Source organism: Chionomys nivalis, chromosome 19 (genome assembly GCF_950005125.1).
Source record: "Chionomys nivalis chromosome 19, mChiNiv1.1, whole genome shotgun sequence".
NCBI lineage: Eukaryota > Metazoa > Chordata > Mammalia > Rodentia > Cricetidae > Chionomys > Chionomys nivalis.
Genome location: NC_080104.1, coordinates 33931240 through 33952209, shown reverse-complemented (window position 1 = coordinate 33952209; position 20970 = coordinate 33931240). Strand labels below are relative to the sequence as shown.

Below are 20970 nucleotides of genomic sequence, written 5' to 3'. Positions count from 1 at the left end.
TCTCAGCTGCTGAGAGCTGAGATTCCAGGTATGTACCCAACAAACTGGATTATCAATGTTTCCTCTTTTTAAAGGCAGGGATTCTCTTTGTATCCCTAGCTTCCCTGGAACTCACTATAAAGACGAGACTAGCCTCGAACTCTCAGAGATCTGATTGCCTCTGCCTCTTAAGTGTTGGGATTAGAGGTGTGCACCACCACACCGAACTCCAGTGTTTTCTTGAGGAATGTTCTATCTGCATTCACAAGGGACATGGTCCCTAGCTTAATTTCTTGTTTGTTCAGAGGATAATGCCGCCCTCATAAAATCAGCTGGAATGTATTTCCCCCTTCTTTTACTTTCCACACAAGACTGCATAATGAGGGAGGTATTTCTTCCTTCAATATTTGGCAGAATTCAGAATTCATCAATTAAACCATCTGGATCTGGGCTTTTGTAGTTTCCATTTGTAAATTCAAATCCATGTATCAGAGAACTCTTCAGGCTCTTTTACCCCATGCGAGTCTGATTGCTTGTGGTTATTAAATAACTAGCCCATCTCATCTGAGTTCTTGAATTTACATGGACACAGTTGGTCATAGAACTTTCTTATGACCCTTTTAATGGCAAAGAGCTGTGCAGTAGAGTCTTCTTTTGTTGTTACTGGCAATTTGTGTCTTTTTTGAGGGGTCTCTCTCAACTAGGTTTGTCAATTTGCTTGATTCAAGAATCACCTTCTGCCTAGTCAGCTTTTCTCCATGTTTTGCTTGTTTGTTGTTTTGTTTTGCTTTCAAGTTTGTTGATTTATGCTACTCTTCTTGTTGAAGACAAGGACTCACTAGATATCCCTGGAAAGCCTGGAACTCACTGTGTGACCAGGTTGGCCTTGAACTAACAGAGATCTGCTTGCCTTTTTTCCCAGAGCTCGGATTAAAAGCATGGGCCACCATGGCTGCTATGTTTATTCTATGAATTAATTTTGTTCTTTCATTTCTTTTCTCATCTCTTTATTTCCCTTTTATTCCCCACCCCTTCCATCTGTGTGTACAGACCAAAAATCAACATCAAATTGCTTCCTTAATTGCTTTCCACCTTATTCTTTGAGACAGAGCATTAGACCTGGAGCTCATCGATTCAGATAGGCTGGCTGGCCCATCAGATCTAGAGAGCCACTTATTTTGGCCCCGGGCTCCCAGTGATGGAGTTAAAGATACCTGGTTTTACACAGATGCTAGAGTCAGGGTTCTGAACTCAGGTCCTCCTGTTTGTACAGCAGGCTGTTTAGTAATGGAGCCATTTCCCCAGCCTTCTTTCTACCTTTAAAAATGTGTGTGTGTGTGTGTGTGTGTGTGTGTGTGAATAAGAGTTTGTGCCGATGTGTGTAGTGCCTGAGGAGGTCAGAAGAGGTCTCCCAGAATTTGAGTCACAAGCAGTTGTGAGTCCCCTGATGTGGGTGCTGGGAACTGAACTCAGGTCCTCTGCAAAAGCCCAGCGGCATCTCCTTCTGTGGTGGGAGCTGGGTGGTGGCATAGGACACTTTCTTTTTCTGATGTGCATATCTGCTGCTGTGGGTTCTCTAGGCACTACAGCCGCTGTAGAGCACAGCACCTGAAACACACTCTCAGCTTCATTCAGCCAATACAGTCTCTAATACTCCTGGAGACATCCTTTCTGACCCGTGGGTTACTTAGAAATTTGTTATTCAATTTCTAAGCTCCAGAGATCTTTTTTTTTCCTAAAGTTTTTCTGTTTCTAATTTAATTTTGGTTCATTTGGATTTCTCCACATTTGTTTAATGAAGCAACATTTGGTCTATCTTGGTACGTGTTCAATAGGTACTTGAAAATCGGATTCTGATATTGCTGTGTGGCGCGTTCTATAAATGTCAATCAGATTCTGCTGGCTGCTAGTGTGTTTTAGCTCTTTGACATCTCTGCTGCGTCTCAGCTCGCTGGTTTATCACTGAGGAAGGCGCAGTGAGGACTCCTCTTGGTTCTTCAGGTTGCGCTGCACAGACTTGGAAGCTCTTGCTTTTCAGTGTGCACACATTTCGAATTGTTATCTGTTCTTGGTGAATTGATCTTTTATCTTCATGAGTGTCGCTCTGTCTTCCTGGTATGATTTTGGACTCTGACATATACTTTGTAATCACTTTGGCTTTCTTTAAATTACTGTTTGCGCCAAATATAAGTTTCTGTTTTACTTTTAACCTACTTACAGGATTAGGTTTCTGGTAAGTGTCTCTTGTGACAGCATGTATTTAGGCTGCTTTTTTTTTTTTTTTAATCTTGCTTGATGGTAAGACCCTGTTGCTGAAGACATCACATGCTTTGGTTACAGAATTTGAGAAATCAAGCTGGTATTGGCCCGGAAGCTTTCTCCCTGCTGACTAGAGTTCATAGTACCAGAGGAAAAAAACATCATCAACAGTTTCACAGCTGTCAGCTTTGGGAGCCACAGTAACAGCTGACCTGGCAAGCTATGCCTATGGGTGCAATAGTGTCATTTCTGATTGGATTTAAGGCCGTTCCACAGGAGGAAACTCATGCCTGGTACTGAAAATCTGACCAGAACCAGGGTTGGGGAGCTCTGAGGCTCCACAGGTGAATCTACTACTCTTACTTTGCTAAATGGCACTGTATCAAACTGTCTTCTTAACATGTATCTCTATACCTATAGATTAGTGCAGCTTTCCGTTCTCATCAGAGAAGCATCTTTGTTCAGTGCGTAGTTAATACTAAGATTCACAACAGGCCCAAGTGCAAAGAATGAAAGTCTGCAGAATGATCAGACATTAATGGGACTTCTGTGCCACACCCCCAAGGGTATGCTAAGGCTCAGCAAACACTGTGGAAGAAGGAGGCAGAAAGATGCTAAGAGCCAGAGGTCAGGAAAAACTGGGGTGAAACAGTGTCTTTTGGGTGTGGCAGGACCTTTGAACTCTGGAACTCAAAGATCAAGCACAGCCATAATAACACTGTAGTATAGATGCGGGAGGGGGCACACGAGCCCCCACCCCTAGATGAGGAGCTGTTGATGGCTGATGGCTGCTAGTTGAAGAAGAGTTGGTTTTCTTCAGGGATATTGTGTTGGATAGTTTTACGGCAATTAACACAAGCCAAAGTCATTCTAAAGGAGAGAAGCTCTATTAAGAAAACATTTCCAAAAGACGGGGTTGTAGACTGTGTGGAAGTACCAATTTTCTTAATTAGTGATGATGGAGGAGGGAAGGCCCAGCCCACTGTAGGTGGGGCCATGCCTGGGATGGTGGTCCTGGGTTCCATAAGAAAGCAGGCTGAGCAAGCCATGAGGAGCAAGGCAGTGAGCAGCACCCCTCCATGGACCCTGCATCAGTTCCTGCCTCCAGGATTCTGCCCTGATAGAGTTCCTCTCTCGACTTCCTGCACTGATGAAGAATGATATGGAAGTGTAAGTCAAACAAGCCCTTTTATTTCCAGGTTGCCTTTTGGTCATAACTAGGACAGGTATGGTCTCTGGTAGCCTGGCCCATACTTCAGCAGATGAACCCACACACACCACACACATGCATGTATAGGCAGCACTAAATGGCCTCTGTGATTTATAAAAATAATAAGAGGACATGAATTTGGAGGTCAATACAGGGAAGAATTGGGGTGTGGGGTAATTATAAACGAAACTGTACACATGTATGGTGTTCTCAAAGACTATATAAGCATATTATAATTAAAAAAAATTGCCCTGCGGAGATGGTCAGTGATTGGGAGAAGGCACTGTTCTTGGGAGAGCAAGTTTGTTTTCCAGCACCCGTGTATTCAGACAACTCACAAATGCTTATAACTCCAGATCCAGAGGATCTGATGCTCTGACCTCCACCAGCACCTGCACTCTGTGCACGTACCCACACACAGACACACACACACCTAGTTATAAATAAATAAAAAACCCCATTGGACAACCTCTGTGTCATTGTTAGATAATTTGTATTTAACAAAATAGTGTGTGTGTGTGTGTGTGTGTGTGTGTGTCTATGTTTAGGCTTAATGTATCATTTTACAATCTGTTTTCTGTTTGTTCACTCACTCCTTTTGGTTGTTCCTGTTCATCTTTTCTATCTTCTTTTGAATTAGATGAACATTTTTTTTAGTATTTTACTTTATTTCATCTAATATTCCTTTTTATTTCTTTGCAATGTGTGTCGTAAACACTTTAGGGATTCTACAATGGAAATTTATCTTTCCAGAATGTGCACGTGAAATTTTACTCTGTGTGTTTCTCTTTTTATGCTCTCCCAGTTTGCAGCGTATCTGTGTTTTTGTACTCGGTGTGCAGATGATAAACCCCAATGACACTGGGAGATTGTGCAGTTTTAATATGCCAGACATTACCGTCTCTCCCCAGTTAGCTGCCATTTCCTTTACGCCTTCCTTTATCCCTCATACTCCACGGTTTCTGTGCCTGATATTATTTCCTTCCTGTTAGTGCTACTTGAGTCATTCTTCCCTAGCGGGGTCTCCTGACAGCATGGCCCCCCTTTCTTGGATATCATCCCCACTTAGCATCCTCCCTGAAGGACAGTTTCATTGGAAATAGAATTTAAGATGAACACTTTTTCTTTGACACTTAAAAAAACATTGCCCCACTTCCAGACGCTTCTATGACTTCTGCTGAAGACTCTATAGGGCTTTTCAGATCAGACCCACATGGCCAGTCTAGGATTTCAGGTGGAGGCCTAAGAAGAGATGTCAGGGTGGGGGACACCACATAGCTTTAAGCAGTTTGTAGAAGAAGATGGTTTTTTTTTGGGGGGGGGGTTTAGGGCAGAAAGTTCCATACGGGGCAAAATGGGTTGGGTTGATGCCACCTGCGGTGAAGTTAGGGATCCAGCTACGACTTCTCTGCAGGTTTGGCAACTAATTCAGAGTGGTTTTGAGGCATTTCTTTGCTTCCGAGATGGTTCAGGACATCTTTATTCTTAGCCACCATTTTCAGAAAAACGTCTGCATCCCAATGGGAAGCTGGCCTAATTTCACAGTGACTCTTAGTTAACACGCACATCCTTTGAGTCTGGCAGCTTGTCACTAAACTCCTTACAGGAATGGCTAGCCTTTCCAAGGAAGAATGGTCTGGCCAAGAAGGGGGACACCTGGCCGTCCTTGACTATTTGGCAACTTACTGAAATCATTGAACTTGGTTTGAAATAAATTATACTTTACCTCAGATGCCCCAGAGAGGTTCTGGGTTTCCCCGAGCCAAGACAGCTCCAGGTTTCCAAACCTTCCAGGCACAGATTTCTGATGACAGTTCTCTTTAGTCAAAAGAGCAGAAACCAGAAAGGTAAGAGCTAAAGGGCCCCAGAGGAGGGACCCCCCTTTTCCATTCTGCTGTTTACTGGGCCACGGGAAGAATTAGCATTCTGCCTGCAAGCACAGTTCTACTTTTCCCTTTGTTTTGAGAGCAGAATCACTCATCTGGAAATTACGGGGTAATATAAATGAATCCCGTGTCCTGTTACCGCCCCTGTTCTTGCGATGCCTGCCGCTGCCGTAATCACCATCTAAGCATACAGAGAAAGCCTCGAAAATGGCTTACTGTCATTTCTGTCCCGTGACGGAGCTAATGATGATATACATAAAACCAAGTCCAAGGCCTGGGATAGGAAGTGAGTATCTAAGACCCAACTAGAGCAATAGCACAGAGCCAGGGCATGGTGCCTGTCAGCGTGGTGCCTGTCGGCGTGGCACTCTGCGAGCACGCATGGATCCCACGTCTTCTATGTTGGCCACAACCTTTGTCTGTGAGCCTTTCCATCCACACCTACATCATTTGTAGGCAAAGAAATCATACAAATGAAACAAGATCAGTGTGTGAAAAGCTGCCTGAGAAGGCAGAGCTCATACCTCGATCACTCACTGCCCTGGCTTTGCCTAACAGACTGCAGGCTCTGTTTTCCCGTCTGTGATGGTTTCCATGATTGCTTCCCCCACCCCAGCCCCAAATGTGCCCTTTGCAGGAAGGATGCTACCTGCCTTCCTCTGTAGCATTCACTTGCTTACTGTAGGACTCAGTTAACAAATGCAAATGGATGGTCCCAGGCAGCGGTCCACACCCTTTCCCACCACCTGAAAATTGAGAAGTAGCTACACACCTGGGCATGGCTCCCCCAGTGCAGTGGTGGGAACACAATTCTTGCTCATCCTGTTTGAATGTCTCCCTTTTGCCCAATCCACACTGAGACTAAGGATTAGGGTCAAAGAATGAACAAGAGTTCACATTTCAGATCCAGCAATCCCTACTGAGAACCCCAAAGGCCAGCTAATCTTGTCTGACACTCTTGATTCTCTTGAACAAAACACAGCAAAGCCATAACCTCCTCCCACCTCCTCACCTCAGCTAAATGTCTAGGGTTATGGAAACAACTTTACAACCAACTGGAAAGAGGAGAGCATAAATTTCTTCAATACCAGGTCAAAGAGGAAATGAGCATCAAGTGTCTGTTAGCAACAAGTCAAGCAAACAATTCCGCAAGGCAGACAACCTGCAGACACCTGTGTTCTCTGAGCAAAGCAACTGCCAGCACTTACTGCCCTTGCCTCCTGAGCACAAAGCAAAGCAAATGGAGCAGCTTCTACTCATGAGCATGGGAAGAGGTCAGGGATATTGAGAGTTGATCCCTGTGGCCACTGGTGGGCAGTGAAATCCCAGGTCCCAGGACTTCTCTACTGTAGGACAGTAGAGATGTAGGGCAGTAATAGCCCACTTTGCAGGGATTCCACGAGAATGGGACAGGAGCTGTAGATTGGGTGACCCAGGCAAACCAAGGGGCCTATATACCTTAGCTGTCTCTCCAGCACCGTAGACGCCTAGCGGTGCCAAAAGCTTACACACACTGAATGCCTGTGACTGTCTCAGTCACCCCTATTTTACAGTAGATGAAGCTGAGGTTAAGGGCAGTTTGGTGGCCTGTCCAAAAACAGACAAAAATAATCAAAGCCAGCTTTGTATATTTGATGCCTATGTATCACACACACACAGACACACAGACACACACACATGTGTGCATACACACATTCTGTCTCATGCACACACACACACACACTCATGCATACATGCACACATACATGTAGAATGATTCATTTGAATTACAGAGACATAGTCCTATACAAAATGGCAAACTGGAAGCTTCATTATCCTGGGACCTCACATCTCTCAACCACAGTGTTTCTCTTTTGACCTTCCCCGAAGAAAGCAGTAGATGGTCCTGGACACGTGACAGGAATTCAGTTAACACCCACTGGATTGACATGGAAATTCACAGAAGACAGTGGAATCAAATTCTTTCCAGAATATGTGAGCCATTTATCTGAAGGCACTGTATTTCCCCCCAAAGCTGCTTCACATAAAGTAAGTTTTTTTGGGGGAGACAATGAGGATCATGATCTCCAGCTAATAAACATTGCCAATATCATAAGAATGTCTTGTGAATGCAAGGAAATCCTTCCGGGGTCTCCAGGTGTGCTAAAGGAATGGCTTCCTGTGTCGCTGCCACAAAAGTCTGCAAAACTGGAGGTTTTGAAAAGCGTGTGGAACAGTCTACGGTCACAGAGTTAAGAAGGGCTGCATCTTGACCAAGGCTTGGGGTGTTAACAGTTGTTCTGAGTCCCTCTGTGCATCTGAAGGTGAGAGAAGCGAGGGCTAGCAGCTTCTGTATGTAGATATCCATGTAGCGGTACCCTATAGAAAGGGACATTGTACGAAGCGATCCTAGTGGGATGGTGTGAAGAGATGGTGAGAGCCCAAAGATGTGCAGCCAATGGGAATCAGTGAGCCTGGCCTCTCTCTGCTCTGGATTCCTGACCTGTGATGCTCATGATGCGACCTTTCACCTCTCTTCTCCTTCCCTCATCCTCATCCTTCCCACCCCCTCTTTTTCTCCTCATCCTTTATTGTAATCTCTCCCTCTACTTCTTGGCTCCTATGGTGATGCCATCTCCCACAGTTTTCTCGCCAGAGTCCCTTCCCTTCCACTACCATAACTCTGACTGAAGGACCCCCCCCCCCCTTTATTCTCTTATAGCAATGGGTACCTGACTAAATGGAGAGATGTTCTTAGCCCAGAGCAAATGGGATTGGGAATGAATGAAAGCAAAACACAGGGAGTCTGACTGATTTCAAGGACTTAAATAGAACGTCTTGGTCTAGGCCTGTGGGGGTGGATGTGGAATTTGTACTTAAATGAGAAGACTCTTGCATGTCCAAAGGGATTAGAACAGAGTCTAAGGTTAAGAAAGCCTGCATTTAATGTCCCACCTGCCACTTCCTTGATTTTCCTAAGCCTTAGTTTAGAATAAAACCAATATATACATCAAAAGGATGTTGAATTGATGATTTGGGGTAATGCACACAAAGGTACTTTGCTTAGTACTCAGTGGATATGTGTAGGAAACTCTCCAGGTGTGCTGGCCACCACTGGTCTCTGTATAAATTGTCATATTGCTATTCTGTCAGCATATTATTGTAAAGCGCTATGAATTTTCAGACATATGGCGATCCATGCCTAAGTGTCACTTGGTGTGTGTGGTGACCGGCTCCCAAAATACCTCGAGTAGAGCAACAGACCAGGTCTTGTATCACAGGCTAGAGAACAGGAGTGTGGGATCACAAAGGCTGTTCTGTCTCTAGCTCACCCTGCAAGAATCCAAAAGCAAAATGCTCCAGAGGAAGAGCTAGGTGCCAGCCTGTCCGTGAGAGTGGGCAAGAATATGCTTGGCCTGTGCTGTCGAGTTCACTCCTTTACTTGTTTGAGAGGACACAAATGGACTTTGTGACCTTGCAGGCTGTGACTTCAAATGCATTTCTGGAGGAGGCTGGAACCCCCAGGACCAGGTGAAGGGCCCAGAGCTGTTGTTTCAGAAGAAGCTCAAGACTCTTAGGTGTCATTGTTGGACTGTTTGGGCAGGGGTGTCTGTGCGCTTGGAAAAGTGGTCATAAGGATAAAATAACCTGGCATACATGAGACCTTAGGTTCTCCCTTTAGTTCTGGCTACCCCCCGTGCCCCCCTAAAAAAAACCAAGGAAAATAAGTTCAAAGGAGACGCTGGCCTGCCACTTCCTACCCCCTGTTCCGTACCACACTTGTCCCACCTGAGCTCCTGGTCTGCACACTAACTTTTAGTTACTGGAACTATGAGGGGCGGTTAAAACAGTCCAGACTGCTGTAGTCTTGTGGAGTCAGACTGAACAACTTTGCCATGGTTGTAGACTTGTGTCTCTCATGGCTGTCTCCTCAGGGACAGTCGCTCTAGAGCTACCACAGTGCGAGTCAGTCATGAAGCTCTATGGAGGGAAGTAGGTATGTCTGTTAGGGGCCCACGAGAGAGAAGGCCTAGAGCAGAGGACAGAGTACCTACCCTGCACAGTGTGGAAGGGAACAGGATGGGATTGAAAGGAGGAGGCTGGTGTGTGGCTCCATAACGGAGACTCCCCTGCCTAGCATTTCATGTTACTCTCTCTCCTGCTGTCCTGTCCCTTGTATCCGAATAGTTTTCAGTGCGCTCTCCTTGCTCATTGACTTGTGTATCCCCGGGGAGACTGAAGCCATTTACTTACCCTTGCTTTCCCAGTTTACCACGTTTAGCACAGTGGCTGCTCACCTGGGTAGGATGTGTCAAGTCTGAGGGCATTTGACCATTCAGTATCAACTTCATGACTACATTGAATGCAATAGGTATTTAACAAATGCTCACAAAGGAATACACACATGCAGGGTTATGGGTGCTTTAACATAACAACTGCCAGGCTAGGAAATCCAGACCATTCAACCGTGGTACCAGGGGCACCATGCTCCTACTTCATAGATGGAGAAATGTCAGGACAGTGCTCAGTGCAGTGCTGCTTGGTTCCTGCCCACTCAGTAACAACTGAGGATGGATACAGTAATGATGGAGTAATAACGATGCTATTACTACCCAAAGTCAGGCAATGCCCAACACCACCACCAGGGCTTGAGCCCAGGCAGACTTGGCTCCTATTAGCCGCCTTGTGAAGCAGTATCTGTCCTAGAAAAGCAGTAACCAGAGGCCTCTGGAGACCACCGTCAACAGGGTCCCATACAATGGATAACTTCACTGGTGAGTCGCGAAATTTTGGAGCCACTCTTAAATATTTCAAGGAGAGAGTGTGGAGACGCATCTCACAGCTGCCTTGTCATGCTTTGTTAAATAGAGTGCAAATGAAGGCAAGCACTGTGAGGCAGGGGCATGCCTCCCACTTACCTCTTTGCTCTGTCCTTCTCATCTTCATCCATTAGATTTTCTATGCAGTTTTGCCTGCAAAACAAAATGGGGAAAAAAACATGATGGTTGCAGTCTGTTTCTAGATCTTTCTTACAGGTCTGTATGGTTGTCACTATTTTGGTTTTATCTAACATACATGCTTCAATTCAGTGATTCTTGAACTTATTGACCACAGTAGCTCCCCTCCCCTTGGATTCCAAAGTATTCTTGCTCATGTGAGTTCGAACAGTTATGTTTCGGTACAAGCATTCATGGCATTGAGCATGCCTAACCTTCTAAAAGGGCAGCCCACTTGTCATCCAAAAAATCATCTGCTTAGGAACCACACGATCAAAGTGAAATTGCAGTGAAACTTTCTAATGGCTCTGGAAGGTGGCTCAGTGCTTATCAGTCTGAGGACCTGAGTTTGGATTTCTAGCACTCACGTGAGAGCTGAGCATAGTAGTGTGTGTGTGTGTGTGTGTGTGTGTGTGTGTGTGTAAAACCCCAACACTGGAGAGCACAAGCAGGTAGATCCTAGGACTCATTGGACTACCGGTCTAGCTGAAACAGTGAGCTCCAGGTTCAATGAAGGACCTTATCCTCCACCCCTCTCAGAAAAAAAGAGATGGAGAACAATAGAGAAAAGATATATAAATTTCTGGCCTCCTTATGTGCTCAATGGGCAAAGGCCCCCACCCACATGTGTGCACACACATAACACACACACACACACACGAGAAACCTCGCACTGTTTCAGGTGTGTTTATGATTTTTGTATTGGACCACAATGACAGATCCTTGGGGGCTGAAAGTTGCACATATCTGGTGCTATTAGAGTTATAAGTCATCGGATGCTTAAGCAGTTTCTAGAAAAGTTCACTGTAACCCCAGGGAATGCATCTTTTTTTGTTTTGTTTTGTTTTTTTTTTTTTTTTTTTTTTTTTTTTTTGGTTTTTCGAGACAGGGTTTCTCTGTGGTTTTGGAGCCTCTCCTGGAACTAGCTCTTGTAGACCAGGCTGGTCTCAAACTCACAGAGATCCGCCTGCCTCTGCCTCCCAAATGCTGGGATTAAAGGCGTGCGCCACCACCGCCCGGCGCATCTTTTTGTTTTTAAGCGAACAATCATTACTTTTTCAAAAGTAGATCTAGGTGTATCCTGGCCACGTGTTGAGACTTGTCCTAAAGACCCTTCTCAATGAAGCAGATTCTCTGTCTTAAACCGGACACCAGGAAGCTCCTTCTGGCAGATGCCTGTGACATCCTGGGGACACTGCCCTTGACTTTTCCATTCAAAGACGTGTGACCAGGAAGACTCAGCCCCAAAGGAGTGTGACCCATATAGACCTTCTTTAAAGCTCATGGATATGAAAGACAATGCAATCATTCTGGAATGTTCTTGTATCCCAAATTCTACCACGTAAAGCCTCTACTCTCTGGGCCATGGGCCCCAAAGATGCAGTTTCCCTATCTACCCCGGGCGGCCCTGGGTTTTCTTCCCACAGCAGAGCATATCCCTGATTCTTTCTCCTATCATGCACCACTGCCTGCCTGCAGTGCTCCCCTCACAGCCAGCAGTCAAGGAGAAACAGCCTCGGGGTGCCCACGAGGAAGAGCCCACTGGGGTACTAGAAGCAGACGGTGGCAGTGTCTGAGTGGGCAAAAGGGCTGAGCTAAGTTGGGGCCAGCGGGGCCAGCGAACCAGCCTCCCCATCATGCTTTGCTCTTCCCCAGACATCTGAACTCCACCCTTGGCCCACGCGCCGGCAAACACGCTGCGTCTTTGAAGTTTCAGATGAAAGTTTTCCCGAGGCGGTTTCGTCTTGTGATCTTGGTTGCTTCCATGCACAAGCACACAGCTGAGCCAGAGGAAGGGCAGGAAATTCTGCAGCCAGGGCGGCTGCTCATCTCCATGGCCCTCTTGGCCAGTGGTGGGTGGGTTTAGGGGTAGACGCACAAGGAGCTCCACTTAGCAGCTAAGGTTCGCATCACATCCACTCGGGGCTCGCACCTGCACAGGCACGCCCTCGATGCTTTCCGGATGGAATCTGCTCAGAGCTTTTGAGGAAAAGACCTTAGGGGCATTCAGTGAGGCTCTGCCTGGGTCCTGTGCTACCGCCAACGGCTGTGGCAGTAAGACGTGTCCAAGGGAGGAGTGAGGGCCCAGTAAGCTGTGTCTACAACGCCCTTGGACAGAGCACACTGCTTGAGTGGGACGGATGCATCGTAAGCCAAGCATTCAAAGCTGACCAATAGCTATTATTCATCTGCATTTATAGCTATTTGAATCCACAAAGCCTGGGTGACCTGCACTCATTTCCTCTTCTTCCTCTCCCTCCCACGTCTCTACCACCATTCCTTCCCCTGGTTAGCCAAATTGCTCCCCTTGAAAAGCAAGAATCCCAGCTTCCCAGCAACACCTGCCCAGAGGGCATTTTTGTCCCCACTGCTTTGTCACCTCTGCCATTTCCCATGTCTTCCCTACGCATTATTTTCTTACTATAAAAACTGGTGAGATACATATAATGAATCATAGTGTTGTAACATCCGTGACTATGAACTTCAGTGGCATGGTGTTCATTCACCCTACTGTGTGACCACCCCCAGCGTCCTTCTGCAAAGCGCTAATCCTCCTCAAAGTTATAACTCGATATCCCTGTCCTCCACTGTCTCCAGCCCTAGCAACTCTTGTTTTACTCTCTGTTAGTGTGAATTTGCCCATGAATTTAGATATTAAAGTGTTAAAGTATTGTCCTCTGCAGATGGTTTCTTTTGCTTTGTCTTAATGCCTGTGAGACTTCTCCATGCTGTACCATGTGACAGCATTTCCTTCCTTTTAAAGGCTGAGTGATAGCCTGCCATCAGTTATAGCGCATCTTGTTTATTGGCTCGTCTTTCAATGCACACTAAAGGACTAACAGGAATTCAGGAAGAAGTTTAAAAAAATTCAGGGAGGCATGCCATAAAGAAATAACGGAGGAATATAATTGCTTTACATAATTATATAGAGTTTCCAACAAGGAAACTTTGAGTAGCTGTTTTCCCATGACCCGAGGAAGATGGTGAAGAGAAATCAGTGGAGAGAAGGGAATTTCTGCTTGGGGTTGGAGAAACACCCATTGGTGGGATTCACCACCAGGGTGGAGTGTGAAGAGAATCCAAGGTCTTCCCTTCAAAGAACCAGAGTCCTAAGGCTTGGGAAGCCAGGATTCTACAGACAGCAGAGGGTACCGTGAGGATACCTGAAGGAGGGCTCACTTACAAAGGTGTGTGGGCCACAGAGAACTAGGTGGGATGGGGTCACCACCGGGGTCGGCAACAGTAGAGGTAAGGGGTTAGAGGAAAAGTCGTTTCCCACACCTGGAAACAACAGACACACAGGAGAAGCAGCCTTTGATAAACCGAGAGACAAAACAAGACGGGATCCAAGAAATGACCACCCATTGCCTCATTCTCCCGGTCTCCCCAAGAGAACTACAGGAAGGGAGGGTTACTATCAACAGCCAAGCAAGGAGGCAGGTTTAGCTATTTTGGGTGGAATGGTCTCTGTAGAGGAACAGTCTTCAGGTTGCCAACAGCCAAAGCTGCAATGGACATTTTCTCTACATACTGTCAACATTCACACTCAGATCAGGAGGGCAGGCTTTGCCACTTCCCGCAGTCCTTGACATGGCTATGCTCATGCTAACAGCACACTCACTCCTGTGGATTTGGGGAGGAATATCCCAGAGGTCAAGTGGCCTCCCCCAACACTGTGCTGTCACTATAACCTATCTTGTGGAGAGTGGCCTTATTTTTAAAAATAAGACTACAGTAGTGATTAACTTTTTTTATTATATTATTCCCCCCTTCTCTGTGTGTGTGTGTGCTGTGCACACACACGTGTGCACCATACGGCACATGTGGAGGTCAGAGGACAATTTGCAGGAGTTGGTCCTCTCCTTCAACCCTGTGGGTCTTGGGATCTTAGGTCGTCAGATTTGGTAACAAGTTCCTTTACCTGCTGAGTCTGGTGAACTCATCTTGAAGTGGGAAGTTAGTTTCCTGACAAGGGACGGTATATTGCCATGTGCTATGTACACAGTGTAAGAGTCATATATAACACACAGCACATGTAATAAAGCAGGGTGTGTCAGCTATACTTCCACAACATGTGCAATGCGTTCTTTCAGCTTCCAGACACCCTTTGATCTGGAGAACGTGTAAACTTAAAGCAGATGCAGTTTCTAATCTGAATAAAAGGTCACGTGTGAAAATTTCCGTGTCTCCACGTTGACACCAGTGGACTCATTGCCCGGCACTCAGAAGCACCTGGGCACGTATTGTGCATTTCTTAAGGGAGCACAGCTGACTTGCATTTGAAGTAACAACATTTTCCGCACTTTGAAACACCACGCCGACCTGTCTTTATTCCAGTGACATCCTTTTAAATTTTCTACGTTTACAGACTTTCTCTTTCTTAGTGTCTGTCTCTCATTCTTTCTCTTAAACATATATCCTTTACATATTTATTTTTAAATGAATGTGTCTCTGTGTGTATGTGTACGTGTGTGTGGGTGCAGACAGAGTCCAGAAGAAGGCTCAGATCTCCTGGGGCTGGAGTTACAGGCAGTTGTGAGCCCCATAATTTGGACGCTGGGAAGTGGACTCGGGCCTCAGCAAGCAGCTGAGACACTTCTCTATCTCTTCTCCCCTCCCCCCTGCCCTCCCCCTCTCTCTGTGACAGAGTTTTATTATTGTAGTCCAAGCTGGACTTAACCTCTGGCCTCAACTCTGTAACCATCCTGCCTCAGTCTCCCCACTGCTGATTCACAGATGTATACCACCATGCCCAGCTAGTAGCAGTTCTCGACAGTACCTTGGTGTAGATCTTCTGATGTTATTCTTACTTAAGATTGTCTTGTCTATACTCACTTAGTTAGGGTTGCTAGTACCATGACGAAACACCATGGCCCAAAGTGATTTGTCTTATATACCCTCAGTCACAGTCCACTGGAGGAAGCCAAGGCAGGGTCTTAAACCGGGTAGGAACCAGAAGACGGGAACTGACAGAGGACATGGAACGGTGCTGCTTACTGGTTGACTCCTCATTGGTTTGTTAACTTGCTTTCCTATAGCACCCATGACCACCAGCACAAAGGTGGCCCAACCCACAAATGGACTGGGCTCTCCCACGTCAATCACTAATTAAGAAAATGCCCTACAGGCTTGTGCATAGCCTGATCTTATGGGGGCGTTTTTTCCAATTGAGGTTCCTTCCTCGCGGATGACTCTAGCTTATGTCAAGTTGACACAAAGACCAGCCAAGACACTCAATTTGTATATTTCCATGAAAAATTGGAATTAGCCTGTCAGGTTTCATAAAGATACTTTCTGTGATTTTTATCGCCATTGTGATGTTGAGTCTAGGACTCAGACTGGGGAAACTGATATGCTAAAGGTCTGGTCCATGATTAGGACATCTTTCCCTACTGCTCCTTCTAAGTTCTGTGATGCGGCGGCTAAGAAGCCAAGACGGAGGGCGGAGTTGATGCAGGGGAGATGAAGTCAGGGTAGTTGGGGCCCATCAGGGAGATGGGGACATTTTGGGTTTTTATCCAAGTGGGGTGGGAAGGCACTGGAGGTTTTGGGCAGAGGGGTGACAGACTCAAGCCTCCAAGGATAGCTGAAGCTTTTAACAAGTTTACAAAGCCAGGTTCACAACCCACACAGAAACAGCTGGCCTGGCGTGAGCATAGTGTGTCTTCACAAACCCGGACATCAGACACTCTTCACGATATAATCATGAGGGATGAAGGAGAGACAGGGACAGGGATGGGGGTGGGCAGGGACTATCCTGGGCTGACCCCCTATCTGCATCTCCTGCAATTGCTAACATCGCTCCCTGAGAGCGTGGAGAATTCAGGGTAACACCGTTTATGTAATATATTTCAAGGTACAATTATATCCTCGCGACTAAAATGAAAGGAAGAACTGCTGTGCATGCAGGAATTACCCACTGAAGAGAACCCTCGGGGACAGAAATGGTAGCCCGTGCCCAAGGATTCCTTCACCACTTCTCGGCCACAGCCAGGTTTTGGTAAACCAAAGCTCCTGTCTCCCTCCAGTTCCATGGTGAGGGTTTGGGGGAAGCTGGCCACAGCCATCCTCTGTGTAGGAGCTGGGAAGGCACCTCCAGGTGGGCTGCATGGCCTGCCCACAGATGGAACTCGGAGGACAGAGTACTGCCCCTGCAACGGGCACAGCCACTTCCCTCCATTCACTGCTGCTCAGGGTGACTGGCTTTCTGCCAGCCTGACTTTAATTTTCCTTTGTTACCTATTTGTTCCATGATACCAGTGAGCCACTTAGATGCCAGTCTGTGTCTCTATTCTAGGAGGAGGCTGCGCACAGCAGGCAGGAGACGTACCTGCACAGCCAGGGCCCCAGTCTAATGCCGGGCACGCATCATCTCTCATCTGCCTCACACCACTTTCTGCCTTTTCCCCACTCTGTCACTGGTGCGGGACAATGTTCTATATTCTGTTAATTGTATTTTAAATAAACGCTGATTGGCTAGTAGCCAGACAGGAATTAGAGGTAGGCGACAAGAATGGGAGAATTCTGGGAAGAAGGAAGTTCCCTCGGCAGTGCTAGCCCTGCCACAGAAGAAACAAGATGTGACTGCCTCGCTGAAAAAGGTACTGAGCCATGTGGCTAACACAGATAAGAATAATGGGATAATATAAGTTATAAGAGTTAATGAGGAGCCTGAGCTAATGGGCCAATCAGTTTATAACTAATGTAGACCTCTGTGTGATTTCTTTGGGATTTAACGATTGCAGGAACCGGGCAGGACCGAAACCCTGACAACATGTCATCAAGTCTGTTAGTTAAGGCAGGTGGTGCCAGCTTCCCATTTTGTTTGCCTTGAATTTCCTTTTTAAGTGTAACGTACTTTAGTCTTTATTTTTAAAGCTATGTATTATGGAGCACAGTACAATGTGTCCACACACCTCCACACCGTACACTGATCAAATGGGGTAACTCTCCATCCCCGACAATTACTGTCTTTCTCTTCCTAGTGCGGGGGATTGAACCCAGGGCCTCGCACAAGCACTCAACCACTGAGCTACAGCCCCATTTATCATTGCCTCGCTGTTTTTAAACTTCCAGGATGTGTTGATCACGTCTTTCCACTGCACAGAATGGCACTGGAGCTTATTCCTGCCTTCCATCACCTGTAACTCCATGCTCTGTCTCCTCACAGCCCTGACAGTTTCCAGAAAACGTCTCAGCATACTCAGTGCTCTTCTGTTCCTGCTTGGTTAGCTTCTCTTGTTCTGCTTCCTGGGCCCAGCAAAAGTGCCTCAGCCCGTCTCACTCTGTCCAACACACTGCCAGCTTCAAGTGGTCCCTGGAGCTGTGGGGGCAGCCCCGGCTGCAGCTGGGCATCTGGCTCTGTGCACCATGTGATTCTATAAACTGCATGGCTCTGGGTACCACGTAATTCTGTAAACTACATGGCTCTGGGTACCACATGATTCTGTAAACTGCATGGCTCTGTGCATCATGTGACTCTGTGTACTGCATGGCTCTGGGTACCACGTGATTCTGTATATTGCATGGCTCTGGGTACCATGTGATTCTGTATATTGCATGGATCTGGGTACCATGTGATTCTGTAAACCGCATGTTTCTGTGCACCATGTGACTCTGTGTACTGTGTAGCTCTGTGTGCCACGTGGCTCTTCCCTTCCTCTGTTCAAGGGTCTTCCGTGAAACACTAGGTCTGTGTGACTCCAGGGTTTGTGTCTGTTGCACCCCCTGGTGACCCTCTTATGTGCAGAGACCGACCTTCAAGGGATGCCCATCTATGTGGTCACTAATGACAGGACTTCCAAGTAGATCCCAGTCACTGTCTGATGCCCACGCTGCTACTGTAAATATCCAAGTAAAGACACAACTTCAACAACTCCGGCATATGTGCCCAGCAGTGAAGAAGGTTGCTCGACACTAGGGCACTTCTGGTTTTAATTTTTTGAGGAAGAGCCATACTGTTTTCTGTGCTGGTCAAAGCCTTCTTCCCCCCCACATCTTCATCGCCACTTGCCATCTTCTGGCTTCTGACCATGGTCTTAGCTGGATTGATGTTTCTCTAGTTAATGATTGGTGAAGTTGAGCTTCTTCCAAATACCTGTCAGTCAGCTATTTGTCCTCATTTGAAGTCTGGGAAGGACATTATTTTAAGTGGCATAACTGGACTCAGAGAGAAGCGTCCGCTCCGCCGTATGTAGGACCTAAAATGGTTAATTCGGCGCAGCGGAAAGGGGCAGGTTCCACCCCACATCAGAAGGAAAAGCAGAGCGTGGCTGCGACAACTTTTCCAGCTGGAACCCTGGCTCTGCCTCTGCTCATGCGATCTCACGCATGTGTGAAGCCCTAGTTTTCCATCTGTGAAGTGGGGATGACAGCAGGGCCTCCATTTCTGTGCTTAGTCGGTGAGATGAGCAAATCCAAACCCTAGCATAGTCCCTGGCACAAGCAAGTCATTAAAACTGTAGTCATTGTTACTTCCGGTATCAGTAACGATACCGAGATTAAAAAAAAAAAAAAAAGGGTCAGCCGTGGGGTGTGGTACTGAAGGGTACAGGTGTCTTTGGGAGGAGGATTATTGCTTCTACCTATCAGTGTCAAAGTGTGTGCGTACATGCATGCACTGTTGGTAATGTACACAGACACATGCCGAATGGAGAAAAGGTTGTGCTAACGATAGCAGGGACACACCCCTGGCCACTATGAGGTTGGGAAGGAGTGGGAGAATGGACTGGAACACGGGGAAATGCAATAAGCATGGGCGGAAGTGACCGAAGATATCTTTTATACAGCAAGGCTCCAAATAACATGTATATGACCCAGGTGACATTTCCGCCTTGAGGACCCAGGAACATTCTTTCTCACAGGCACTTAGTTATTAACCAGTGGGTAGGGGCTTTGCCTCTGAACCAACGGGAACTGGTAAATGAGAGTGTGGCTATTTCCTGGTGCTACATATGTATGCCTTTGGGGCTCACAGAGAGTCAACAGTGCGGCAGACAGGGGACGGGGTTTGCCTGGGGACTAGCAGCTGACAGTTGGGGCTTCAGAAGAGACCAAATAGAAATGAAGCAAGACATGAGGAAAATGAAGGAGACATAGAGCCTTCAGATTAGGTAGCTAGTTAGACATAACCAGGTAAATTAGGTAACTAGTTAGATGTAACCAGGTGAAATAGATAGATATAACTAGGTGAATTACGTAGCTAGTTAGATATAACCAGGCGAATTAGGTAGCTAGTTAGATATAACCAGGTGAATTAGGTAGCTAGTTAGATACAACCAGGTGAATTAGGTAACTAGTTAGAAATAACCATGGACTGAAACACTCATACTGATCAACAGAATGGGATCTCAACGAATCTAAGTTCCTAGGTGAAATCACAAGAGTCTGAACCGCCCAGCAGGTCATTAGATTACTATTTAGCCAGTGGTTTTCTAGTAAAGAACAGACAACATTGCCCTCTCTGTCTTAAGAGTTAATTCAAGTTGGCAAGCCAGTCACCCAGTAAAGCTTTCTAGTTCTGGATTCTTGAGGGCCAGCAGAAGTCTGCCTAACATGGAGATGCTGGCCATCATCTACGCGACCCTGTTAGAGTGTTTTCCTCCTAGGTCGCTTGGTGCCCTCACCCTTGAGAGTGCCACTCTGTGTTGTGTGATAGACCCCCAGCTGTGTTCAATACTCTCCTCTGCGCATCTCATCAGACTTCCTGCAGTAGTGATCACAAGGACCAGCAGGGTGGAGACAGACAACAGCTCAGCAGTAGATGAAGCCTCCCAACTTCCGAGAGTCAACAATTCCGAGCGAGCAGAACCTCCCGTAAAGATTGCCCACACAAAGACAACAGTCCTTCTTCTCATAGATAAAGATGTTAAAATAGCAATAGGCCAGGCTTGTGGCCCAAGCACCTGTGACCTTTGGGCTTAACCTACTCCGCCCAGCAATAAACCTGCAATTTCCTGAAAACCTAACTAACTAGTAAGTTGATGAACTTTGTTTAAGTCAAAACACATCTTATCCCCTGTGACCTAGAATAGGGAGGATTCCTTCAACCTTTGTGACTAAAAATTTTCCTTATCAACCTGTAATTCTGTGCAAGTCCCAGGCCTATGATCTCATTTACTAAAACAAAAGAAAAAAAAGAGGTTTTTTAGAAATCTGTTAAAACAAACCACTGAAATCATATTATTTTTATTTTATTAAGGCTGGAGTTGGTAGCTGGTAAACAGTTTAGGAGCAGACCCTATAGTCTGTGTGACCGCTCAACTCCCACTACCATGTAAAACCAGGCATTGATCACATATGCATTAAAGTGTATGGCTGTGTTCCCATAAAATCTTATCTACTGAGGGCCAAGCATGTTAAATTATCACTAGAGTCATTTTGAACTTTCTGTGCTATCTTTATAGGCCCAGTGGGTCACTCTGTATCATCATGGATCCTCCATGAAATGACTTCCATAAGTCTATTGTATTACAAGGCCAATGTTTTCACAAAATAAAGCAGAGATGTTTTCAAAATGGCTCAGAAGTGGTTTGAATTACAGGTCCCAAGCTAGCTGGAAAATCCCTAGCATACCAACAAAATCTGGTGAATCTAGTTCATTAAAAGAAAGAAATACAACAACAACAACAATACCCCCAAAACGCCGAAAACAAAAACA

General features: G+C 46.2%; 1 protein-coding gene across 3 annotated transcripts in view; it reads right to left on the bottom strand.

Moving 5' to 3' along the window:
- The window catches only part of Npas2 (neuronal PAS domain protein 2), a 187083-nt gene that overhangs the window by 99091 nt on the left and 67022 nt on the right, over positions 1 to 20970 (bottom strand). For all 3 annotated transcript variants that reach the window (XM_057751116.1, XM_057751118.1, XM_057751117.1), the window contains exon 2: positions 10233 to 10286. In XM_057751116.1, the coding sequence (XP_057607099.1) occupies positions 10233 to 10264 (32 nt within the window). In that variant the 5' untranslated portion in view covers positions 10265 to 10286. The remainder of the gene's footprint in view (positions 1 to 10232; positions 10287 to 20970) is intronic.